At 39.9% G+C, this 27,300-nt stretch overlaps 1 protein-coding gene across 1 annotated transcript; it reads left to right on the plus strand.

Annotated features, from left to right (window-relative positions):
* The first annotated feature begins 5,549 nt into the window (after window positions 1–5,549).
* Window positions 5,550–27,282, plus strand: LOC132768150 (sterol O-acyltransferase 2-like). The gene is made up of 12 exons (XM_060763801.2): window positions 5,550–5,632; window positions 7,733–7,840; window positions 9,412–9,694; window positions 10,732–10,807; window positions 11,065–11,146; window positions 12,200–12,245; window positions 12,726–12,855; window positions 22,425–22,522; window positions 23,719–23,817; window positions 24,436–24,577; window positions 25,711–25,856; window positions 26,850–27,282. The coding sequence occupies exons 1-12, from the start codon at window positions 5,550–5,552 to the stop codon at window positions 26,898–26,900; spliced, it is 1,344 nt and encodes a 447-aa protein (XP_060619784.2). The 3' UTR covers window positions 26,901–27,282.
* The last annotated feature ends 18 nt before the right edge of the window (window positions 27,283–27,300 follow it).

Raw genomic sequence — 27,300 nt, forward strand, 5'->3', positions numbered from 1 at the left:
TTTATTCACATTTTAATTGCCCTGCCTCAGAATTGGGTTTCCCCCAGAGTTAGTGTATATATGCCCTTTCTCACTTAGAAAAGACTCACCCACACAAACTTCAGAGCACATGTTAGAAATAGTGAGCATCTGATATAGACTGCATCTACATTGCCCTATATTCCAGGATCGAATCCCAGATTATCTGATAATTATGTGGCTTTAATTGCAATAGTTATTTTTGGAATTGTATGTTGTCAGCATTGAAATGTTGCCTGTTGTGAGGCCATCCTGAGTCCCTTCAGATGAGAAATGCAGGGTACAAATGTGGGAAATAAATCAATACATTCTCTTTTCAGCTCTTGTTCTGTTTTATGGTCAAAGAAGTTGGTCAAGTGGCAATAAATTATGCCTTAAATCTAAAAATCTATATAAGACTTCCATGGCTATTTAAGTTGCTGATAGCAGGCTTCATAAATTTGTAAAGGATCATTGAATCATAGACTCATAGAGTTGGAAGAGACCTCATGGGCCATCCAGTCCACCACCCTGCCAAGAAGCAGGAATATTGCATTCAAAGCACCCCTGACAGATGGCCATCTAGCCTCTGTTTAAAAACCTCCAAAGAAAGAGCCTCCACCACACTCCGGGGCAGAGAGTTCCACTGCTGAACGGCTCTCACAGTCAGGAAGTTCTTCCTCATGTTCAGACGGAATCTCCTTTCTTGTAGTTTGAAGCCATTGTTCCGCGTCCTAGTCTCCAGGGAAGCAGAAAACAAGCTTGCTCCCTCCTCCCGGTGACTTCCTCTCACATATTTATACATGGCTATCATATCTCATCTCAGCCTTCTGTTCTTCAGGCTAAACATGCCCAGCTCCTTAAACCGCTCCTCACAGGGCTTGTTCTCCAGACCCTTGATCATTTTAGTCGCCCTCCTCTGGAAACATTCCAGTTTGTCAACATCACTCTTCAACTGTGGTGCCCAAAATTGAACACAATATTCCAGGTGTGGTCTAACCAAGGCAGAATAGAGGGGTAGCATGACTTCCCTAGATCTAGACACTATGCTCCTATTGATGCAGGCCAAAATCCCAATCTCAGAAAAAGTTTCTGTTCCTGGTTTGAAAGTGTTATTCCCTGTTTAATTGTGTGGTATGTACTTTGAAAGTAGTTATTATACTCCACTAAACCTTGTTTTTGTGGCTGCCACGAACTATGTTGAATTGGTTGAGACTCTAAGGACCTCTTCACAAGGTCTCTGACCCGTGTTCCATTTTGCCAGCAGGCACACAGGGCACTTCATGGGAACCAATGCACCGTTCCATCATCCCATGGTGGAGACGGGACATGGCTCGTTGGTGCCCTGTCCCTGTCACCATCAGATAGAGCAGTGGTTCTCAACCTTCCTAATGCTGCGACCCCTTAGTACAGGTCCTCATGTTGTGGTGACCCCCAACCATAACATTATTTGCGTTGCTACTTCACAACTGTGATGTTGCTAGTGTTATGAATCGTAATGTAAATATCTGATATGCAGGATTTATTTTCAGTCACTGGACCAAATTTGGCACAAATACCCGATACGCCCAAATTTGAATACTGGTGAGGTTGGGGGTGATTGATTTTGTTATTTGGTAATGCTGGAGTTGCTGGGATTTATAGTTCACCTAAAATCAAAGAGCCTTCTGAACTCCACCAATGATGGAACTGACTCAAACTTGGCACACAGAATTCCCATGACCAACAGAAAATACTGCGAAGGTATGGTGGACATTCACCTTGAGTTTTTGGAGTTGTAGTTCACCTACATCCAGAGATCATTGTGGGCTCAAGCAATGATGGATCTGGATAAAACTTGGCACAAATACTCAATATGCCCAAATGTGAATACTGGTAGAGTTTGGAGAAAATAGACCTTGCCATTTGGGAGTTGTAATTGTTGGGATAGTTGGGATTTATAGTTCACCCACAATGAAATAGCATTCTGAACCCCACCAACAATAGAATTGGACCAAACTTTCCACACAGAACCCCCATGACCAACAGGAAATACTATGTTTTCCGATGGTCTTTGGCGACCCCTCTGACACTCCCTTGCGACCCCCACAGGGGTCCCGACCCCCAGGTTGAGAAACACTGAGATAGAGGAAAGAGCAAAAAAATGTGGATAGTTCAGTCAGAGCTACACAAACCACACTTATCTTTCTGTAGTTGCCAAGGAAGCATCTTGCAATGCTTCCTTGGCACTTGGAGGGCAAAAGAAGTGCTTCAAGCAGGGCGGGGAGCCCCAATGTGGTGACAGGAGATATTTGTTGAGGCATGTGAAACCTCTGAGGATGAGGACAAGGATTTTTCGGTTGAGCCTGCGGTTTCTGTGGGGGTAAACAAAAGTGCTTTTCGAGATGGGAATGTTTTGGGTAGATCTGTTGTCAGGGAAACAGGCAGTGGTTCTCGTGAGAATCAGCCAGGAAATAACTCTGAAAGAAATGTGGAGGAAACAGGTAGGTTACAGATCAGATGGATTAGTGCGAAACAGAAACTGAAAGATAAACGAAGGGAACCTACGTGTGAGAAAGAGTGATGTCATGGGCCAGAAGGACTATTCTTAAGGAATTGGGAGTCAATGCTCGGTGGGAAAATCAGTGTTGGACTTCCATGTGTCAAGTTGCCTATCTTGGGAGCTCCGAGTTAGGAGTTCTGTTCTTGGGTACGTATCTTGTTTTCCTGTTTAAGTTCCATGCCTCCTGTTTAGATTACAAATCTTGTTTCAAATTTCAAGCCTTTGGGATTAAACGCCAGTTCAAGTATCAAGCCTTTGGATAATTGTCATGTTCATACTTTCAAGCTTTTGCATAATTCTAGTTTAAGTGCTACAACCCTTGGATTACAGTTTCTTGCTTCTGTTTTAAATGATGGTTGGAATAATAATAATAATAATAATAATAATAATAATAATAATAACAATAACAATAACAATAATAAACTTTATTTATACCCGCCACCATCTCCCCCAACGGGGACTCGGAGCGGCTTACATGAGGCCAAGCTGAACAGCAAATTACAATACAAAAATACAAATTGCAATAAAATAAACAGCATAACAATAAAGTATAAAACATCAAAGCATATAAACAATATACGCAAAACATAAAAACCAAACATAATGACAGAGAGCAGGCTGCATGTACATAGAATGATTTAAAAACTCAGGGTGAGATAAAGGGGCAGAACTGTTTGTAAGGGAGAACTCATAGAGAGATGGAGAAATAAACAAACCTTTGTACAGTGGCGGGGGGGGGGGGGGGGAGAACTCCTAGGGTAAGAACGTTGAGGGAGCAATAGCATAAAATGATGTGACTAATCTCCAAAAGCGCAAAGGCAGAGCCAGGTCTTGAGACCCTTTTTAAAGGTTTCTAAAGTAGGGGCTTTCCTAATCACTCTGGGCAATGAGTTCCAGAGTCAGGGGGCCACAGAGGAAAAGGTTCTCTCCCTTGTACCCACAAGGTGAGCCTGAGAAACTGGCAAGGGCAAAAGGAGGGCCTCCCCTGAGGATCGAAGAGTTCGGGCTGGTTCATGGAGAGAGATACGGTCACAAAGGTAGGCGGGTCGCAAACGGTTTAGAGCTTTATAGATAACAACCTGTACCTTGAATTGGGACCGGAGGATGAACCGTAGCCAATGGTGATCCTTAAACATGGGGGTTAACCAAGCCCTGTAAGTTGCCCCAGTTATTAATCTGGCTGCTGACCATTGGACAAGTTGTAATTTCCAGCCCATCTTCAAGGGTAGCCCCACGTAGAGAGCATTGCAATAGTCCAGTCTAGAGGTAGCTAAGGCCTGGACCACCATGGTCAAGTCAGACTTCATGAGTTATGGTTGCAGTTGCCGTACGAGTTTTAATGGTGCGAAGGTTCTCCCGGCCACCGCCGACACCTGCGCTTCAAGCGTTAGGGCTGAGTCCAGGAGAGTTCAAAGAGTTCATTCCTATTCAAAGTTGATCATTGCTTTTTGCTAAGCTTCTGGAAATCTAGCTCCTAGATGTATTATAAAACTGGTTTATATTATATACACTTTTCTTAATAAACTTAATATTCTTGTTCATCTGTGTGGTGTTTGGATGAAAAGGGGATCAAGTAGGCCGCTAGGCTACAACAATATTCATTGAAAAACTATAGTAAAATGTGCTAAATATCATTTTCTGTTTTCAAAATGAAATGTGCTGCCAATTTAAATGAGAAATGTCTCTTTTTCAAAACTGGAAGTTGGAGTGAGGTTATCAGCTTTGATATCCCAATTTAATGTGATATAAGTCATCTTTTCACTGAAGAGCTGCATTTCTTTCCTTCCAGGTGAGGACCTTTCCCCCTCCTCCGATAAGGAGGACAGATTGTCAAACTCAACAAGAGCCTCTTTAAAATCAGTACCAACATGAAGCCGGAGATGATGGGTACTGATGAAAGGAATAAACCAAGGAGACTGCAAAGACAGGCCAAGGAGAAACAGGAACCATGGCAAGTGCCAGCTATGTCTAAAATATGCCAGCTTCTGTATGCAACACTTCTTAATCAAAATATAGTCCCTGCCCACATGTTTAGCATGTAAAAGATACACACAAATCATGGAAGGAATGAAAGAGGAAGATAAGCGAAGTAAAGTATCAGTTCACAATGAACTTTTAATAAAAACAATATTGAATTGAAAAAAAATTAGAATCATAGAATAATAGAGTTGGAAGAGACCACATGGGCCATTTAGTCCAACCCTGCCATGCACAAAAAGCACAAAGCACCCCCAACAGATGGCCATCCTGCCTCTGTTTAAAAGCCTCCAAGGAAGGAGCCTCCACCACACTCTGGAGCAGAAAGTTTCACTGTTGAACAGCTCTTCAACCTGAACATAAGTTCTTCCTTATGTTCAGGGGCAGCTCAGCCCATTATGCAAAGTGAGCATTTGCAGTATAGTTGATTTTGCCCAGGGGCGCTCTTGAGGTGCTCGTGGGGGAAAATAGACCTTGACATATGCGAGTTGTAGTTACTGGGATGTATGGTTCACCTACAATCAAAGAGCATTCTGAACTCCACCAATGATGGAATTGAACCAAATATGGCACACAGAACTCCCACGACAAACAGAAAATATATATCAGTGATTGGTTGGGGGGTGGGGTGGATACTGTTTGCTTACTGTTGAAAATTACCTAGGGTCGCCTCTGCTTATGTTCAGGTGGAATCTCCTTTCCTTTAATTTGCACCCATTGCACCTAGGCCTAGTTTCAAGGCAGCTAGTCTTGTAGAAAGGGAGGGGTATTCTGGTATGGCAACTTGAATGACAGAAAATAGACAATTTGGGCAGAAAATTAGAGCAATAATGTGAATGCTTATTATTATTTAATTAATAACTTTATTTATACCCCCGCCTTTATCCCCATGGAGACTCAAGGGGGCTAACAATCCACACTAGACAAGTATAAAAAGTGCAATACAAAGGTTAAAAAACAATTTAATAGTAGGTGTGGTAAAAACAGCATTAAAATACAATAAATACACTAAAATGGCCTTTTAAACCCATCCATGATTATTTTGCAATCCCACAGGGAGAAGCACCCCATATTTCAGAAGCAGAAAGTCTTTGTTGAATGCAAGTCCTTAATTGAGTAAGTACGGCTTTCTCTCTTTGCCAGCACTGATAGATAAAGATAAAACATAAGAGCGACACGGGAATGAAATAAATGGCCTGGAGTTCTACAGAATTCCCAGATGACGCAGGACAAGTTTCTTTCATTCCAGGATACATGATGCCCAAGCACATGGAACATTTTTTCCAATTATTTTTAATAACATATACTTTTATATACCAGTACATAAAACTACAAGGTGTACAAAAACACAACAAACATTTATGTTTACATATCTAACACATTGTTTGCTTTTTCAAGGGACCTGCTTAAAAATTACTATGGATGCATGTACACGATGGAATTGAAGCAGTTCGACACCACAGCAGAGTCTCGCTTATCCAAGCTTTGATTGTCTGGCATTCCGTCTTATCAGACGCTCCCTTTTCCTCTAGCATTTCCCTTTCAATTAAAGGAATGCTCCCCAACTCTCTATCTATTCCCAATAATGAGGAGAAAGGAAAGGAGGAAAAAAGGCAGGACAGAAACAGAAATTTATTTATTTATTTATTTCCGTCACTTTTACCCCGCCCTTCTCACCCCCGGGGGGGGGGGGGGAATCAGGGCGGCTTACAGAGGAAGGCACAATTTGATGCCTTTATCACATATACATACATATATAAACAAATTAAACAATTACAAATTAAAAATTTTAAAAACATCAATACACATTAATACAATAACACAGCAGTAGGTTAATCCTGAGTTCAGCGTTCGAAGTTTCATAAGTCCAATCCATCTCGACCAGTTCCATCTCGTCATTAGGTTTTTCTTTAGCTGCCCGGGTGTCCAAATGCCTGGTCCCATATCCAGGTTTTCAATTTTTTCCTAAATGAAAGAAGGGACGTTGCCGATCTAATTTCGTCATCCCTCCTTCCTTCTGTGATTTCCATGCTCCTCTTCCCCATCCGGGCACTTCCTGCAGGGCCCCTCTAGCCCCGAGGCATTGCTTGCCTTAAACCTTTGAGTCCCTGTTGTTAGTATTCTAGGTGTCTAATGCTGGGTTGGACGGATAACAGTAGGAGACTCGTTTATCCGATGTTCTGCTGGCCGTTTATGTCAGATAAGTGGGACTCTACTGTACTTTAACTGGCATGGCTCAATGGTATAAGCATAGGGATTGTTTGTAGCCTTCTCTGCCAAAGAGAACAGGTACCTCACCATACTTCAAAGTACTGCCTTCTGCTTTCAAGTATATAGTCTATTTGAATTCCTTATTGGCCATTGTAAGACAGCCAAGTATACAATCATCTCTTTTGTTGGCTGAATAATTCCAATGAATCCTGCTGTTCCTTTCTTTTTTTGTCCCAGTTACCTATGACTATCAGCATACCTTACTTTGGTGTGTGATCAGTTTCTTCAACAGATTGTTTTTGTTTCTTCCTCTGACATTGGAACAGAAATGTGGATTATAGTTTTGGATGAGGCTGCTCACACCAACAAATCCTTTTGCCTCACAATACCATTCCTATAGTGCCTTGGGGAAGCTCAGTTCCTGTTGCATTCATTGACCTATAGTGATCCTAAGACAAACCTATCATGAATTTTTCATGGTAAGTTTTGTCCAGACAGCATTTCTCTGAGGGCCCTTCCACACAGCCCTCTATCTCAGAAAATCCCACAATATCGGCTGGGTATCTGAGTCCACACTCAGATAATGTGAGATATCCTGCTTTGATATCCTGGGATCTAGGGCTCTGCGGAATATCAAAGCAGAAAATCCCACAATATTGGCTTTGAACTGGGATATATGGCAGTATGGACTCAGATAACCCAGTTCAAAGCCAATATTGTGGGTTAGTCTGCCTTGATATTCTTTGTTATATGACTGTGTGAACGGGCCCTGAGTGTGCCTTGATCACGTCAGTCAGTAGGTTTCTATGGTTGAGCAAGGATTCAAACCCTGGTCTTCCAGAGCCTTGAGCCAACACTCGAACCATTTTTCTGTGTTGGCTCTCACTTGCATATTGTCAATTTGCTGCTCAGATTTTCCTAGGATCGTTGTCATTTAATTAGTACTCTGTGTGTCACAAAGTACTATGTTATTCTTATTTTTTCCTGTTTGTCTCTCTTCTGCAGTGAGCTTTTAGAAGTGCAACATTTTCGTACCATCTACAACATCTTTGTGGCCATGCTCTGTATCTTCATTCTTCGGGCAGTCATTGTGGATTTCCTCGATAATGGATGGTATGGTTCACGAGTGAGCTTGAATTGCATGCTGGAGCACTCCAAAGTAGCATATCGGGGAAGTGAAGTTTGGGTTTTTTTAAATGATAAAAAATCAGAAAATATATTGTCAGAGGCTTTCATAGCTGGAATCATTGCATCGCTGTAGGTTTTTCGGGCTATATGGCCATGTTCTAGAAACATTCTCTCCTGACATTTCACTTGCATCTATGGCAAGCATCTTCAGAGGTTGTGACCTTTAAGCCTTTGACAAGCCTTTTGAAACCAGGAGTCATGACAGAATCTGATACTTTAGGGGGATAAGTGAACCCCACACCTTGCACAACAAATTAGAAGAGAACAGGCTAGCTATTTCTACATTGGGTATGCTGTCGTGCTGGTACAAAGAAGAATGGTCATGGGTGCCACTGGTGACTATTTTAAGGTTTCAAGCATCCTGCCTTGATGTTCCCCTAATGTCCATGTGCTTTTATTATCCCACGCAGTACCATGTTTCCCCTAAAATAAGTCATAGCAGGATTTCTAAGCATTTGCACAATGTAAGCCATACAATAAGCCACATAAGACATAGCGATAGGCATGGCTATATGCAGCATACAAGATTGGCTCCCTTGTCAAGTCCTAGTTGTTCTGTGCATGCTGCAAGTTGAGGCATAGAGAGGGACATAGAAAGTAAAAGTCTCAGTGAAGTGAGGAGCAGGACACTCTGCTTTAATTATTGTGTGTCCTCAGGGGGAAGAAGTAAAGCTGTGGCTGCCATTTTACTCAGCACTGTCAGTCTCTCTTCCCCGGCACCAACCAGCAACAGTCTGTGAGTCTCTCTCACTCCCCACAAACACCAGTAAAGCTGCTGCTCCCCAGCCCTGACCAGTAACAGTATATGGGTCTCTCTCACCCCACACAAACTCCAGGGGATAGAGGAAAAGCTTCAGCAAGCAGTCTGCTACTGGGTCCATAGAGATTGTCCCATTAATGCAGATTGCTGTACCATTCTTCATAAACAAATAAGACATCCCCTGAAAATAAGCCATAGTGTGTCTTCTTGAGGAAAAATAAATATAAGACAATGTCTTATTTTCAGGGAAACACAGGCTGTAGCACAGCTGGTTAATCACTAGCAGCAATAAATCACTGCCAAGTTTGAAGCCCGAGTCTAGTTTGAGCTCCTGACTGTTAATAGTCCAGCTTACTGTCCATCTAAACAGTTCAAAACAGCTGAGCTGTGAGTAGAGAAATTAGGGACTGCTTAAAGCAGGGGGGTTAATTTATGACATCATTAAAATGCTTATCAACAAGCAAGGAGGAAATACTACGATCAAAAGCTCGGCGTCATAGTAGATGAAGTGACAGCGCTTCCCTGTGGCCGAAATCGAGCAACCTTCAGGAGCTGAAGTTGGAAAAATTGCTGACATATCTGTCTGTATGTCTTGTATGTCCAAAAACGACATTGAATGTTTGCTGTGTATGTGTGCATTGTGAGTCCCTTTCAGGGTGAGAAGCGCGGAATATAAATACTGTAAATAAATAAACAAATAGTTGTGTGCTCACTGCTTCCTTTCCGTGTTTTGCAGCTTTGTCCTGGATTTGGAAATATTCACTTTTTCTTTTGGAGGGTTGCACATGGTACCCTTGCCTTGGCTTATCATGTTTCTCTACACCTTATTAATGCCCTACAAGGTGCTACAAATCTGGGCCGCCTCCGTAAAGACTCTCCAGTTCCCCACTCTCCTCACGGTCATTGCAGCAGTGGTGTTGCTGATTGGCCATACTACTGTTTTGGGCTTCTATCCTATCTACACGGTCGTCTCCCAGCCTTTTGGACCTGCCTCCCGTTTAATCATTATCCTTGAGCAGGTATGCCATTATGATATGGATCTACAATTTTAGCTGCAGTACTATGATTGGATGCCCAAAGCATTTACATATGGGCTTGCTTCAAATATATTGCCAATGGTAGCAACATTTATTTATACGTGGACAGAAATCTGCTTTCCTTCCATTTTACAGAAAAGAAGGTGCAGGTTTTTTCAGAGTTTAAAGATAGCAATGTGAGAACAGTTGTGCTCCTGGGTTGCTGTGAATTTTCAAACTATATGGCCATGTCCCAGAAGCATTGTCTTCTGACATTTTGCCTGCATCCATGGCAGGCATCCTCCAAGGTTGTGAGGTCTGTTGGAAACTAGGCAAGTGGGGTTTATATATCTGTGGAAAGTCCAGGGTGGGAGAAAGAACTCTTGTCTCTTGGAGATAGGTGTGAAGGTTTCAATTGGCCACCTTGATTAGCATTTGATGGCCTGGCAGCTTCAAGGTCTGGCTGCTTCCTGCCTGGGGGATTCCTTTGTTGGGAAATGAATAGCTGGCCCTGATTGTTTCTTGTCTGGAATTCCCCTGTTTTTGAGTGTTGCTCTTTATTTACTATTTTGATTTTAGAGTTCAAAGAATTAAAGGGGGTTCCTAGACTTGCATTTCAGGCATTACCACAGCATTACCACAGTCATAGATGTTTTGGCTCTGTGTGAAGCTGTCAGTATTGGCAAATAGGGACCAAAGCTGCTAAGCAACCAGTAACCAAAAGGAGAGAACAGGGCTACTCAAAGCCGGGCCGGAGCACGTATCTTCATCAGATTGAGTGGAAGCTCATTTCAACTGCCCCTTGTTGAGCTGTCAGGTATAATACAAATCCTTGACTGGTGGTATTGAACCTCAAGGGAAAACAGCATCATTTATTTCTCTGCCAAACCTGAGAAAAGAACTGGGGATGTGAAACCTCTCTTTTAGATAAAGAACAGGTGGCTTGGGACCCCAATTCAGGACCTATCTCAGCAGCATCATTCTAGACTGTAAGTTTCAGGCACGCATCATATCAATATTTGCTTTTCTCTCTTGTTTAGTTGCGTTTTTTGATGAAAAGCCATTCCTTCCTGCGGGAAACTGTGCCTCCCATCCTTCGGGCCACATCGAATAATGGTGAGCTTAATTTAGGAATGACAGAATGCCTTGTAGTTTCCAGTGCTGCAGCTTCTTCTTTTCGTTGGCTCTTGGAATGCTCTTAGACTCTTAGTGGTTGAGCAGAAGAGGGAATTTCTGCAAATGGTGCTTGTATCATAGCTTTCCTAGCCTTGCTTCAGGATATGACATTTCTCAACATGCCGTATAAACCCATGTCTCCCTGATTCTGCCTTGTTGATCAAAGACGCTCCTTTATCCTTTTTGTCCCCTTTTAGGAAAGATGCAGCCACCTCAATTCTCTACGTATCTGTATTTTCTCTTCTGCCCTACTTTCATCTACAGGGAGCATTACCCAAGGTGAGTCCTGTCTGCATACCAATATTTACTGTTTTCTTGGACCCCCTGTTCCATTGCAATGATCCTTGGATGAGAAAAAGGAATTTGGGGAGAGCATAGTCTCAGAATACACACTATATTGTTCCTGAACCTAGCACAGCACACAAGTTTTGGACTTTGGTTCCCATCATCCACAGCCTGCATGGGGGGAGTTGCTATGGAGCCCTACGTGTTTTCTGCCAAAATGGCTGTACAGAAAGCCAACCCTTCAATAGTTTTCCCAGGGCCCATCCGGACAGTACCTTTATCCCAGCAAACAGGAGGGTGGCCAGATTCCCTGTAAACGTGGGAGCAATTGTGACAAAAGGCAAAAAATGTGAGATTTCCAGGTGTGGGAATATTGTGATTTTGAGCCTAGTGTGCAGATCTTTGCATGTCTGTATGTCCTTGCAATTGGAAATCATAGGATTTTTAATCTGGGTTTTTCCCCAGGTTTTAGATGCTTGTTCCTTATTGGTCAGTTCCTTAAAAAAGGTGACAGTTGAGTATAATGCAAAAACTTTGTTTGTGTGCCAGAAACTTCATGAAATGTGTGGAGGGCACATTTTCTCTGGCCAGGACAAAGTTGTGCCCCCCTAGTCAATGTTGTACATTTTTTCACAATAAGAGCAATCCAGAACAGAAATGTATAATCCAGGAACAACACCCTGTTTGCACAAATGGCCCTGCAGCTTATATAACCCAGGAACGGAACGTATACAATGAATTACATCTTCGCATGTTTGCATCTTAATTATAAAAAAAAATGGTCAAATTCCCGGCAGAAGTCCCATGGTGGCCATCTTGGGAGCCTCTAAATCCCACAACGAAGCATCAAGTCTGTACAATGGATGCAGAAATCCCGAGACCAATAGGTCTGTATATGGACCTCTTCTGACATCCTAGGATTTTTTTACCCCTGTTTAAAACCTGTGATTTACTGCTGCCTGTAAGCGCCCCCAAAAACAGTGAACTGAATCCTGAAATGAAAAATCCCTCATCCAATATTTGCTATTTCCCTTGTACTACTCATAGGACGCCTGATGTTCGCTGGGGGTATGTCATCGGGAACTTCACTAAGGTGAGTGGTATTTCCATATACTGATATTTATATTTGACTTTCTGCCAAAGAAGACAGCATTCAGGATCACTCAATGATCAATCTCTTGAATCTCTTTTTTTTCCAGAGGTCCTGGAAAAAATACAATATGTTACCAAAAAGCAGTCACTTAAAGTTCCCACAGTGCCCTAGGTTAGTGGTTCTCAACCTGTGGGTCCCCAGGTGTTTCAGCCTACAACTCCCAGAAATCCCAGCCAGTTTTCCAGCTGTTAGGATTTCAGAGAGTTGAAGGCCAAAATACCTGGGGACTCACAGGTTGAAAGCCCCTGACCTTGGTAAAAGTGGAGGGGAATTGTGGTAAGTTAGAGAGACCACAGGAACTAGCTACATCAGGCACAGCTGGGATTTTTTAAAGGCTCTGGTGAAACCCTAGCTTGCTTTTCATACCAATTTAAAATGCATTCACACATTAAAATGGGTCTTCCATTCTTTTTCATGCAGTTCTTTGGATGTCTGATTTCTATAGCCATGCTCTACAAGTGCCACTTCATCCCTATTTTCAGTAATGCAAATAAGCATCCCTTCAGCTTCAAAACTCTGGTGCTCTACATCTTCAATGCAATCGTGCCAGGTACGTGGATGGAACAGTGGTTTGGTTAGGGTGGTGGAACTGAGCTGCAGTAATCAACTGGAGCAAATATATGCATGGATAAAAAAAGAATATACCTTGAATATACCCTGTTTGGCATAAGTCTATCCACGCAAAGCAGGTGAACAGACCATTGAAAAAACATGCAGAATAATCACAGAATGTCTTTTTTTTTTTTTTGAAATGATTTTTATTAAGTTTTTCACAATCCACACAAGGAAAGAGGGGGAACAAAAAACAAGAAGATAGAACAGTAGGAAAGGAAGAGGTACACACAAAAAAACACAAAAACCCACCATATCTAACTACCATCTAATACATACAATACAACTACTCAAACTATTCTAAAATGACTTCCACTCCAACCTCAGGATCTTTTCAAGATATTTCTTCACCTTAATATCTATTCTCATCCCATTGTTTTTTCAGCTTTCTTTTCATAATCATATATCAGGGACCAATCTGTCCTCCTCAAAACTCTTCCTTCATTTCTTCTCAACAAAAAAGTTAGTTCGTCCATGTCTCTTATTTCTTTAATTTTCTTCCACCAGTCTTCAATACTCGGAACCTCGCCATTCTTCCAGTATTTGGCAAAAACCATCCTAGCCGCCGTTGTGCAATAGGTAAATAATTTATCTTCATTCTCATCCAGTTTACAGTCATCATCTGTAAATCCCAGAAGATAATATTCAGGTTTCTTCTTAAAGCTTTTCTTTAATATTTTTTGTAACTCCTCATGAATAATAGACCAGAACTTTGTTGTTTCTTTACATGTCCACCACATGTGGTAAAAGGTGCCTACTTGCTCACTACATTTCCAGCACTTATCTGATACATTTTGATACATATGGCTCAGTCTACTCGGAGTCAAATACCACCTATAAAACATTTTATACCAATTTTCTTTTAAGTCCATAGCATATGTGTATTTCAATTTTTTATTCCACATCCTTTCCCATTCCCCAAAGTGGATGGGCCTTCTTATATTTTCCGCCCATTTAATCATAGAGGTTTTCACCTGTTCTGTTTCTGTCATCCACTGGAGCAATTTATTGTATAATATTGTAACCGTTTTCCTTTGTGTTTTTAGTATTGTATCCCATATATTCTCGTTCCAATCAAAACCTGTTTTTTGATCTTGTTTAAAATAGTCTTTAATTTGTAGGTAATTTAACCAAGTTATATTGCTAAATAAAGTCTTTAATTGTTCAAATGATTTCATCTCTATTGTCCCCTTCACCAATATATCCTTGTATCTTGGCCATGTCCTCCATCCTAGTAGTCTTCTTTGATGCGCCTCCATTGCTGAAATCCATAATGGTGTTGTTTTATAGAAAAGAGCTTTATACCTCATCCATGTCCGTAATAGGGAGGCTCGCACGAAATGGTTGCCGAAATTTTTCTCCTTCATCTCTCTATTATACCATATATACGCGTGCCATCCCACTCTTAAGTCATGACCTTCTAAATTTAGGCACTTCTCTTTGTCTAAAGTCATCCAATCCCTAATCCAGGACAGTGCGCAGGCCTCATGATAGGTCTTCAGATCGGGAAATCCCAATCCTCCTCTTGTTTTCTTATCTATTAAATTCATATAATTAATTCTTGGTCTTTTTCCTTTCCAAACAAATTTCATTAAATCTTTCTTCCACTGTTTGAACAGAGTTTGACTTCTTATTATCGGTATATTCTGGAACAAGAACATAAGTTTTGGTAATACATTCATTTTTATCAAGGATATTCTACCCAGGAGAGATAGTTTCAGCCGGTCCCAGTTCTGCAAATCCCTTTGGACCTTCTTCCATACTAATTCATAGTTATTCTTTAAAAGTTGTCCATTTCTGGCTGTGATCCAGACTCCTAGATATCTAATTTTCTTGACACCTTCAATTCCAACCTGTTGTTGAATCTTTATTTGTTTCTCCTTATTCACATTCTTAAATAAAAGTTTAGTTTTCTTCATGTTCATCTTAAAACCTGCCACCTTTCCAAAATCTTCTATTTTGTTTATCCAACTTTGTAAATTTTTCTCCGGGTTTTCAATTGTACCTATTAAATCATCTGCAAACGCTCGTATTTTATATTCAAATTTACCAATTTTTGCTCCTTTGATCTTTTCATCTTCTCTGATTTTCTTCATCAGGATCTCCACTGCCATAACAAAAATTAATGGGGAGAGTGGACAACCTTGTCTCGTGCCTTTCGTAATTTCAAATTCTTGAGTCACTTGCCCATTCACTTTAACCTTAGCTTTTTGAAATTCATAAATAGCATTAATTGCATTATTAAATTTCTCTCCCATATCTAACTCTTGTATCAAAATCTTGAAGAAATCCCAATTCAAATTATCAAATGCTTTCTCGGCGTCTATTGACAAAAGGGCAAATTCTTTTTGATGATTGGTCTCATAATATTCCAAAAGATCTAGAACGTTGCGTATATTTTCTTTCATATGTCTATTTGGAAGAAAACCTGTTTGTTCTTCTCCAATCCACTTACTTAAAAAAAATTTTAATCTTGTGGCCATGATATTTGCAAACAGTTTATAATCCGTATTTAACAAGGAGATCGGCCTATAATTTTTAATATCATTCTCCGGTGATCCTTCTTTATGTATCACAGTTATTTCTGCCTCCTTCCAGGAGTCTGGGACCTTTCGGGATTTTAAAGCTTCATTCGCTATAACTTTAAAAATAGGTATCAACTGCTGTTTAAACGTTTTATAAAATCCTGCCGTAAACCCATCCGGTCCCGGAGCTTTATCTGCATTCATTTTACTAATGGCTTTCTCTATTTCCTCTTCTGTTATTTCTTTGTTCAGTTCTTCTCTATCTTCATCTGTTATTTTATCCAGTTTCATTTGTCCAATATATTCCATAATATCCTCTTTCTTTATATCCTCCTTTGTATATAGTTGTGTATAAAAAGTCCGAAACTCCTCCAAAATTTCTTTGTCCGTTTTCAAGTCCTTGTCCTTGGTACTTATTTTAGCAATATGGTTGATTTGCCTCTTTTTTCTAACCTGGTTTGCCAACCATTTACCCGGTTTGTTAGCATTTTCAAAAGCCTGTTGCTTTAGAAATTTCATCTGTCTTGATTGGAATTCCAGCTCCACGTAATTTTTTTCCTGTTTCAGTGTCGCCAATTGTTTCTCTGTTCGTTTAGATGGGTTTTTCTTTAACTCCATTTCTTTTACTGCTATTTCTGCCCTCAACTCGTTTATTCTTTTATTTCTCTCTCTATTCCTTCTTGCTCCTTGTTGAATAAAGTGCCCTCTCATGACTGCCTTAAAGGCATCCCAAACCACTCGTGGCTCCATTGAATCTAGTCTATTTGTTTGTAGGTAGTCCTGAATTAACTTCTTGAAATATTCTTTGTCATCTTCCGTTTTTATTAAGTTCTCATTTAATCTCCATTTTCTATAATAATTTTTTTGATTTACGACAATTTCCAGAGGGCAGTGATCTGATAAGTCTCGTGGCAGAATATTAATCTCTTTCACTTTAGTAGAGAGATTCTTAGTAATCCAAACCATATCAATTCTTGACCAGGATTGATGTCTATTCGAGAAGAAGGTAAAGTCTCTTTTATCTTTATTTCTAATTCTCCATGCATCTTCAAGATCGAAGTCTTTTTGTAAGTCCATGAATTTCTGGGGGAGTTTCCCTCCCTTAAACTTCTTTTTCTTCAAACTTTTATCTATCTGACAATCGACGACCCCATTAAAGTCTCCTGCCAAAATCAGTTCATCAAATTCTGTTTCTTTTAACTTAGTATTTAAGAATTCAGCAAATTTTCTCTTCGGTCCATTGGGAGCATATATATTACAAACCAATATTTTGGAATCTCCAATTATTATTTTCACTGCCACACATCTCCCTTCTGTATCTCTAAATGCCAATTCTGAATCTATTGAGTCCTTTACATACGTAACCACTCCTCTTTTCTTTTTTTCGTAGGCCGAATAATATTCCTTTCCTAATTTTTTATTCGGAAGGTGTGCCACATGTTTATCACAGATGTGCGTTTCCTGTAACATTATTACATCAAAATTCTGTTTCTTCAGACTCCTCCATACTCTCTTCCGTTTTTGGGGGGAATTCATACCGTTAATATTATTCGAAAAACATTTTATTTGTCTCTCCATCATTTTATTTATCCTTATCTGGTCCCAATCCTGTGTCGCCAAAAGCCAATTCCATTGTTTCAGTTGCCGGTTGTTCCGAACTCTGACCTCCTTTTTCTTCCTTTTTCCGTGGTGTCATTCTCTGTGGTTTTGGTTCTTTTCCTAAAAAGCCATAATCCTTTGGTGATTTATATCTTGCCTTTTTTGCCTTTACTCCTTTCCTTGGTGTAGATAATCTTCTTTCTTCACCTTCCTCTACCTCTGCTTCCTCTTCCTCTTCTTCTTCTCCTAATTCTTCTTCTTCTTCCTCTTCTCCTTGCTCTTCATCTCCTTCCTTCTCTTTCATAAGTTTTTCATAAAAAATCTTGGCCTTGTGTTCTGTTGTCAACCAATATCTTTCTTCTTTGTATGTCACCATTATCCCTTCTTTTCTTTCCCACCTGAACCTTATCATTCTTTTCTTCAATTCTTCTGTTAAGAAAAAGTATTTTCTTCTTCTTGCTAAGGTTGCCTGTGGGAATTCTTTCAGAACCGCAATTTTCTTTCCTTTGTAAAAGATTGGTTTTTTATTATTATTATAGAGCACATCATCTCGTACCTTCTTTCTTGTAAATTTCACTATCACGTCCCTATCTGTCTTATTTCTTCTAGAATAAAATGATGATATCCTGTAAACTTGGTCCACTTCCTGTTCTAATTCATCTCCCTCACATTCCAAACAATCTGCCAGAATTTTGATTATCAATAATCTTATATCTTCTTTGTCATCTTCCATTATATTTCTGAGTCTCAATTGAAAATCCATTTGCATTTGCAGTAGTCTTTCTTGTTCTAGTTCTATTTTTTCCCTTTGTCTGTCTAATCCTTTTATTTTTTGTGTCATCTCCTTTTGCGTTCCTTCTATTTTCTCTTTAGAGGCTTTCAATTCCTTTACTTCTCCATCCAGCTGTGTTATATCTTTCCTTATCTGTCCAAATTCCTCTTTTATTTCTGTTTTCATTACTTTAAATTCTTCTGTCATTTTAGTAATTATTCCTTCTTGTTTCTTATAATACTCCTCATGTTTAGTCTTCATTTCCTCCTTCAATTCTGTTTTCAACGCATCTTGTTTCTCTGATATCTTTTTAATCTCTTTTAGAAGATTATCCATTTTAGGATTTATATCCAATGATCCTCTTCTTGACTCTGCTTTACCTGGAGTTGTCATTTCCCAATTGCCTCTTATTTCCCAAAAATCTTTATTCTAATTACATCTATTATCAATTATAGTATTGATTTTCAAAGCGAAAGTCCATCAATTTAATTTAATTTCATAGCCAATTGTGATATAAATCAATTTCTTACTTCTTACTTCTTAAAGGTCTTCAATTATTCAATTATTAACAAATTATAAAGTTAATTCATTCACTCATAATATATCTACCCACTAATATTTAAAATCTAATACTTTCACTAATTTTAATTAATTTTATTTATTTTATTCTAATTTTCCCCCTTTTAAAAAGGATATGACACTATCTTGTCTAAAGTCAATTTCATGTAATAGTATATTGACTACAATGGGTTATCAATTTATCACCAATATAAAATTTCTAAAATATAAACTTTCTAATAGGGAGCACAGACTCTTTTCCTCCACTTGGGAGCGCCAAAATTTTAGATTAGTCCTTTACTTATCTGTTCCTCTTTATGTTTGTTCCTTCAATGGTTATTTATCATCCAGTTCTCCTCCCAATTATAGTAATTTTCGTCTACTTCTCTTCCTGGTCCGATGTCATCTTCTTCTCTTCCTGGTCCGTCGTCGTCTTCTTCTCTTCCTGGTCCGTCGCCGTCTTCTTCTCTTCCTGGTCCGTCGTCGTCTTCTTCTCGTCCTCGTATCTCCTCTCCGTCACTTCTATTTATGACTCTTATGCTTGCACCGCCACTCCTTTGCTCCTCCAATTCTCCCTGTCTTCCAAATGCACAAATTCCTTCTCTGCCAGTCTATAACGTTTTTTCTCTATGATCCAAAATGGCGCCAGCTCTCCTTCCGCCCCGTCACTTCCTCCTTCACTCCTTTCCGACCCCTCTTGATTCCTCTCTTTTCTTAGTCCTCCAGAGTCTCCTGCCTTCCTGTTCCTGCTCCGTCACTTCCTTTACTTCATGCAGCCAGATTGTTTATAAAGAAGGCAGGGGTAGACTCAACAATAATGGCGTCAAGGTCGGTATTGTTTATCTTTCTTTCTTCCGTCTCTAGTTCCAAAAGGAACCTCCACTAGGATTGCGTGAGGGGCTCTTTATCCTCCTTACTTCTTTTATAGTAAATTATAGTATATATATAAAGATTAATTTCCATAAATCAGCTTATTTTCCATTAATTTGATCTATTTTCGCCAAATTTCCTCTTATCCAATTTAGTCCAATTTGCCCAAGTTATCAAATCACCTATATATAATTTATGTTCCTTGATTGTCTTTGTTCTTTGGTTCTTTATTCTTTATTCTTATTGTTTGTTCCTTCTTCAGCCTTCCTTGTCTTTCTCTTCCCTCCGTTCCTCCCTTCCTTCAAATATTATTAATTTGGGAACACCTTCCCGTTACCTGGGGTTGGGGTCTTTCTTTTTTCCTTTCCCCAGCCGGGGTTTCTTCTGTCTTCCTCTTCTTCTATTTTGAGTGGTTTTGGCGGCGGTTAGACAAGCCTCGCGGCTTGATCCTTGCGGGGTGGCTCGCTTCCCCTTCCCGCTCGGACCCTCTCGATCTCTCCTCCTTGAGGGGGGAGAGATCTTTGGGGCCTCAAGCGTCCTTGGGGTTCACGACACCTTTGCACTCAATCCGGCAAAGGGGGGAGCTTTTTTTTTAGCTCTACCTAACCACCCACGCTGGTCCTCGTCGGGAGCTCCCTCTCGACGAGGCTATCCCGTCGCCATGTCCACCGGAAGTCATCACAGAATGTCTTAAACCTACACCTGTTAAGAAACTCTACAGGCTAGCTGGCATTGCCCCCTGATATGCGATGGGAAGTTGCTACTAAATGTGAGAGAAATAAGGTTGAACACTGTAAAAGCCACCCACTACATGGCTACCAGCCTCCTCCCAGTACTCAAATCAAGGAAAAGCTTTATGAGAACTACCACTCCTCTTGGCATCCCTCCAGCAACAGCAAGGGTATCTCTCTGGGCAGCTAAACTAGGAAATCCCAACTGGACAGCCCCCCACGAGGGTCTTCCTCCAGGGGCAAACCAAGAATGGGCCACTTGGAAGTCCCTGAACAGACTCAGAAGTGGAGTGGGCAGAGCAAAAGACAAACTGGCAAAATGGCACAACCTAAAAGAATCCCACACCTTGTGTGACTGTGGAGCAGAACAGACAACTCCACATCTGTATGCTTGTCCATTGTGCCCTGCCTCATGCACAGAGGAAGAATTAGTGGAGGCTACAGACGATGCCATTGCTGTTGCCCATTTTTGGTCAAAAGATATCTACCCACCTGCACTCTGTTTTTTATCAGCTTTATACTAATTTATGCAATGCTTTTGATACGAAATAAATAAAATAAAGCTGGAAGCTTTTTCACTTTTGCCTTCGTATTAACAATAACAATAAGACCTTATATTCCATCCTATCTCCCCGAGGGAACTCAGGGCTGATTCCAGCAAACAATGTCTCAATTTGATAACAAATACAAATATAATAACATAAAATAAACAAATATATAAAACTACATTATAACCTGACACCTGAAGTTAAATAGAATATAGCCTATCAGATAAAATATATCTAATCTAAAACATGAGCATCAAGCATGCACCTCAATTTACAAGAGCCGGCGAAGGTTCACTGAAATATGTAAATTGATTATGTGACTAGTGTAGTTAACTGGACTGACAGGGTCTGCAAAGCCCAAGTACAATAACAGTTCTCAATCAGAGGTTTAATAACCGTGTATCAGCATCTAATCCTCCTCCTCTCCATATGCTAATGAGCAAAAATAAGTTTTCAGTTGTTTTTTAAAGAAGAGAACAACCAGTGGTGAGGTAAGATAGACATTACGCTACAATTTATTTAAATATTTGAAACAGATGCATTTTCATTTTTGTATAAGTGATAAAATTTTGTGTATTTACTTCTTAATAAGCACAGCTCAGATTGCAATTGAGAGTGAACATCACTGGGAAGTGCTAAAGTGTCATTTGCAACTTTATATATCCATGCATAGATTCACTTCATGGGGTCTAAATTTCCTTCCTATCCCTCCCTTCATCATCTGATCCAAAGTGTTGCAAACTGTGCTCCTCAATATGTTTTGGACTTTAGCTCCCGAAATTCCCAACAGCTGGTAAGCTGGTTGGGATTTCTGGGAAATCAAGTCCAAAACACTGGGAGGAGCACAGTTTGAGAAACGCTGATCTGATTTAATCACTGGATTATAGTTTAACCTAGTAGACAAACTATGGTTACAGTCCCCATGTTATGAACAAGATAGGTTCTGTAGATACAGTTTTAATTGTATGTTGTCTTATTGATAATGTTATATGTTTATTGTCTATGTTCTTATTTTTTTAATTGCTTGTATTGTTGTGATTATTGCTTGTATTGTTGTGTTCGGGCTCGGCCTCATGTAAGCCACACCAAGTCCCTTGGGGGGATGGTAGCGGGGTACAAATAAAGTGTATTATTATTATTATTATTATTATTAATTGAATTTGAATGTAAGTCAGAAGAGGTACATTTTTAAAGTGTAACTGCAGCCAAAACTATGTATATATTAGGTTTGGATAGCATAGGGGTGAACATCCATCTGGTGTTTGTTTTGCTGTCTGTGGCCCTGTTCAGAACATTTCACCTCACTTTCTGTCCCTGTTATAATTGGATTTTGAGAAATGTGGCTTGTTGTGGAAAGAAAGATTGGTGGTGAAGCTGCTTTTCCCTATGATACCTCTTTCAGGAGTGAATTTCCCTTCCCAGAGGTAGATTTCTCTCACTTCCTTTTGTCTCACCTTCCCCCTCCCTTGTTCTTAACTATCAGTCATTTGTAAGTCCAATGTTTGTAACTCAGGGACTGACTGTACTCCATTAAAACAAACAACCAGGTATCCCACAGGATTTCTTTATCTTTTAACTCATTTACTTTGGGAAACAATGAAAAAAGTGTAACTACAAAGGAAGGCAAGAGATCTTCAGGGATCACTCAAGCATTTCTTTAAACAGAATGGGGGAAACTAGATACTGTTAGGACCTACTTTCTATTGGTTTCCAACTCCTGAACTAAAAGAAAATTCTGTATGCCGTTGGAGAGCGAGGGGGTGTAATCAGAACATCTACAGGTCATCTAGTATTGTTTATCAAGCTATGGCGGACTTTGCAGCCTCAGATGCTTCCTATTCGTTTAAATTTTAACATAATGTATTGGTGCACGCTAAGTGACTTAATGTTTTCTGTCCCCACAGCAATATATTGCTTGCTGCTGAGCTTCTTTGGCTTTTTACACTGCTGGCAAAATGCCTTTGCTGAAATGCTGCGCTTTGCTGACCGCAGTTTCTACAAGGTGATTGTAGGAGTTTGGGAGGGTTCTGGCGAAAGGGCTGGATTATCTTACATCCTGTTTCATCTGCACACATCTCATGACTCCCAGTAAACACTGACATTCAGATTTTGCAAATAAATTTCAAGTGTTCAGAGTTCTACAAAAAAGAAAATGAAATAAGAAGCAAATACAAATTTTGATGCTTGAAGGGCAATGATATAATAATAATAATAATAATAATAATAATAATAATAATAATAATAATTCTACAATAAAATAATTAAAATAATAAATATGGAACTGCAAAAACTGGCACAAGGCAGTAAATATGGTCCCAGTATTGATTGGCACACTGAGTGCAATGACTAAAGACCTTGGCTTGTACTTAAAAATAACTAGCACTGACAAAATTACCATCTGTCAGCTGCAAAAGGCAACCCTACTCAGATCTGCATGCATTATTCGCCAATACATCACACAGTCCTAGACATATGGTAAGTGTCCGGTGTGTGATCCAATACAACAGCCAGCAAAGTGATCTTGTTTGCTGTGTACTAATCTTGTCATGTATCAATTAATAATAAACTTTAATTATATCCTGCCACCATCTTCCAAAAGGGACTCGGGGCGGCTTACAAGACACTGCAGAGTAGTATATAACATAAACAATACACAATAATCACATAAAAATATCAAACAACCACTATCAACACATAAAATAAAATAACACAATTTAAAATGCAAAACCATCTGTAGTTAAAACTAGCTGCCATCATCAGAGATCAGAATCTGTGGCAAGACTAGTTACAGAATCTGTGACATATAGCTTATACCAATCTTGGGGTGGTTCTATAGTCACTTAAACCAGGATGTGGATTAAAGAGATCCAAGCAGTGCGGTTAGGATTTCTAGGAGTTGAAGGCCAGACCTAACCCACATGTTGAGAACCACTGCCCTACAGCTACAAAATTAAGTGTAGGGAGGAACAGATCCAGTGGTTCTCAACCTGTGAGTTCCCAGATGTTTTGCCCTTTAATTCCCAGAAATCCTAACAGCTGGCAAACTGGCTGGGATTTCTGGGAGTTGTAGGCCAAAACACCTGGGGATCCACAGGTTGAGAACCACTGAGATAGGGAAGATGGCCCTAGTAGCCTGCCGAACACTACATCGACTCCTATCAAAACTCATCCTTTCTTTTTTCTTTCCATTCTGTCCAGGACTGGTGGAATGCCACATCTTTCCCTGTATATTTCCGGAACTGGAATTTGATAGTACATGACTGGCTGTACTATTATGTTTATCAGGACCTCATGTGGGTAAGTAAACCTTGGTAAAACAGTCTGTTGATTGGGTAAATAGAGACAGATGGGCACATACAACAAGGGTGGGGAATCTGTGGCCATTCAGATATATTCAGCAAATAACCTGCGTTTTCTTTTATCTCACCCATGTTTTTAATCAGTTTTTAATCAATTTTTTAACCATTTTCTCGCACATTTCGCCACCCATTGTCACTGTGACTGTGTTTATTGTAATCTTATATCGTTAATGTATTCATATGTTTTATGTAATTATGTTGTTATTTGTTGCATGTGTTTTTGGTTTTATTTTGCTGTAATTTGTTGATTGGGCTTGGCCGCATGTAAGCCACCCCGAGTCCCTGTTGGGGAGATGCTGGCAGGGTATAAATAAAGTTTATTATTATTATTTTTATGCAAAGCCCCCTCACCTCAAAACAAGTAGTCCAGTGATCAGGGAATGTGGCATTTATACTGTAACAGCATCTGTATCCAACGCTATTAGGCAGCTACAGCTTACCTGACCCTGATAATCCATTTCCAACCTGGAAAAACAACCCACCCCCCTTCATCAAATGCTCAGATGCTTTTTACATGATTCCACCATGTGACTAACTTATGCCCCTTGCCTTCCAGGTACTCAAAGGAAAGGCCCAATCTGTGGCTTTGTTGTCTACCTTCATTACTTCAGCTGTCGCCCATGAATATGCCATCACATTGAGCTTTGGCTTCTTCTACCCATTTCAGTTCATATTATGGATCTTAATCGTTTTAGGAGGTCAGTACTGCCTTAAAGGATCTGTTAGAGCAGAAATCATTGAATGTAAGTTTTAAAAAATCCATGTCTGCAAAAATATGAGAAGTTTGTAAAGAACAACTGTGAAATCTTTTTAAAAAATATATTAACCAGTATTCAGTCACCATAAATTCAGCCACAATTACACCTAACGTAAGATGAAGTTAAAGGTTTCCCTTGCCATTAAGTCTAGTCATGTCCGGCTCTGGATGGTGGTGCTCATCTTCATTTCTGAGCCAAAGAGCCGGCATTGTTCGTAGACGCCTCCAAGGTCATGTGACCAGCAGGACTGCATGGTGTGCCGTTACCTTCCCGCAAAAGCGGTACCTATTGATCTGATCACACTTGCATGTTTTCAAACTGCTAGTTGGCAGAAACTGGGCCTAGCAGCAGGAGCTCATCCTGCGTCCCGGATTCAAACCACCAGCCTTTTGGTTTAACCCACTGCGCCACCTGGGGACCCACACCTAACATGCAGAAGAATAAAATAGTTTCAGTCCCTTTATTTTATGTGAAAATCCAGCCTTTATGCCACACAGAGGAGTGCATATGTGCCTCTTCTTGCTTGTGTATAGTGTGTCGTATGCCTCTGTATAACAAAACCAATGGCAACCTTCATGGCAGTTCTTTGTTCTCTTCAGTGGCTTAAAATTTTATTTGCAGGTTTAGTGCTATATTTAAAGGGTTTTAAAAATTGTTTTAAATGTTACAAGCAAAATGGACCCAACAATTATTTTGAATCCCTTTTGGACAGGGATAGAGAATATCTGGCCAGGTGTTTTGGATGTCTACTCCAGTTTGAATGTCTAATAATAAAATATTATAAGGACTGTATCTAAAATATCTGGAAAGCAAAAGATTCCCACACCTTCCTTACTGTCTGTCTTACACCGTTCCTAAGTTGATTTGTTTCCTCATTGTTCTCTTCATAGGATATGACTTTTCTGAAAATAAATGAAATTAATTTCTAGCTGGTAATACATGGGGGTCCATGAAATAGGAATTGCACCATTTCCAGAATATATTTAAAAAAGATTGCTCACAAAATCCAGGGATCTGTTTTGCTCACTGTAGCCTGCAAAGCACAACTAATCTGCCGCCATTCTTCTTCATAGGAATAATTCATTCTACCCCCAATCGTGGGAACAAAAGCCCCAATAAGAACATCCAATTCTGGGCATGCTTCCTGGTGGGTGTAGCACTTCAGTTCAGCCTGCCGTCCCTAGAGTGGTATGCCCAAGTCCACTGTCCAGTTCAGAAGGTGAGCATACTCATCCACAGCAGTAGAACATGTCTTCATCTCCCTTTCAAATCTGTACTATTCAATTGTTGCCTACTCTGTATATGTGAAATGTATAAATTACCACACACCCATGCACTACTACTCACGTACTTCTTCCATGATCTCACAGACAGGGCATTTCAGACATATCAGTAAATGAGAGTAAATATCAGTCAAATCCCAGAGGTAGTTGACGTCTTCTAGGACTTAAGGCAACCAATGCCAGGTTGCTGGGTGCTGCTTGAATCCAAAGTACATATGAGTACATCTTCATACACAGGCAAGCTGAAAACCCATCATGACCATGAAACACCCAATCTACGGATACATAATCACTAGAATACCATTTTCTGTTCCCCCCCCCCCCCCCGCTTCTTACAATTAAAGGGAATGATAAATTAAATGTTCTATTAAAATATCTTCTGATATTTTATGGAAAGCCCACCTTAAGTGCTTCATTTGCCCTATCTAGACTGCCAAATAATGCAGTTCGAAACTAAGTCCCTTCAAGGAGCAAGGTGGGTTATAAATATATTATTATTATTATTATTATTATTATTATTATATGGCATTCCATAGTCAGTGTAGATTCATATAATAACCTTCATATAACAGCATTATAAATATGGGCTTGAGAACAAAGCACAGCATAATGTGATTCTGATAATGTGCCTTTTTCCTTCTTATGCTGTTTATAGAGCTATCCCCTCCATTTTCACTCTATCTTATCAGATTGACTCTGATTCTCATTAGTGTTATCTTTAAAAGCAATTGGGAAAAAATATGGGAGCTCAGGTCCACAGCATCTTAAAATGAAAATGGTATTTTATGTGCTCATCTTTCGAGTCCTAATATATACCCAACCTAGCTGTTATCTGCATCTAGATCTAAGTTGACTTCATAGATCCCTGTTTGTCCCATGAATGATCTCTCTCTCTTCTTCTTCTTCTTGTTTTTCCTTCCTTCTTTCAGAATACATCCTGGACAAGAATGATCCCACGTTTTTGGTCCTGTTATTCCTAGTTTACAGCTACCCCAACAGACTTTTTGAAAAGCTCTCCCACCCCTATGCTCTATTGCTGAAAAAAGACCTTTCGGCCAAAGGAACTTAACATTGCACTATGTAACATGGTTTTTGTTCCTGGGTTGTAAATGTTATTTCCTAATTGGCGCGGAGAATGGTAGCTGGAGATTGTTCAGAATGGAGGACCAATCAGCTGAAGAGACGCCCCCTGGGAAGGTGCAGTCCAGGGAAAACAATGGCACACGCTGATGGACATTTGATTAGCTTAAATGGCCAGTTCCATGCCAAACAAAGATATGGAGCTCAAAAGACAAAGGTACCAAGACTCGAGACAAAGGCTTGGGTAAAGGGCTTGGCTGTCAATAAAAGAACTAACAAATGCACATGAAGGAGTGGCAG

The sequence above is a fragment of the Anolis sagrei genome, chromosome 2 (assembly GCF_037176765.1).
Source record: "Anolis sagrei isolate rAnoSag1 chromosome 2, rAnoSag1.mat, whole genome shotgun sequence".
Classification (NCBI taxonomy): domain Eukaryota; kingdom Metazoa; phylum Chordata; class Lepidosauria; order Squamata; family Dactyloidae; genus Anolis; species Anolis sagrei.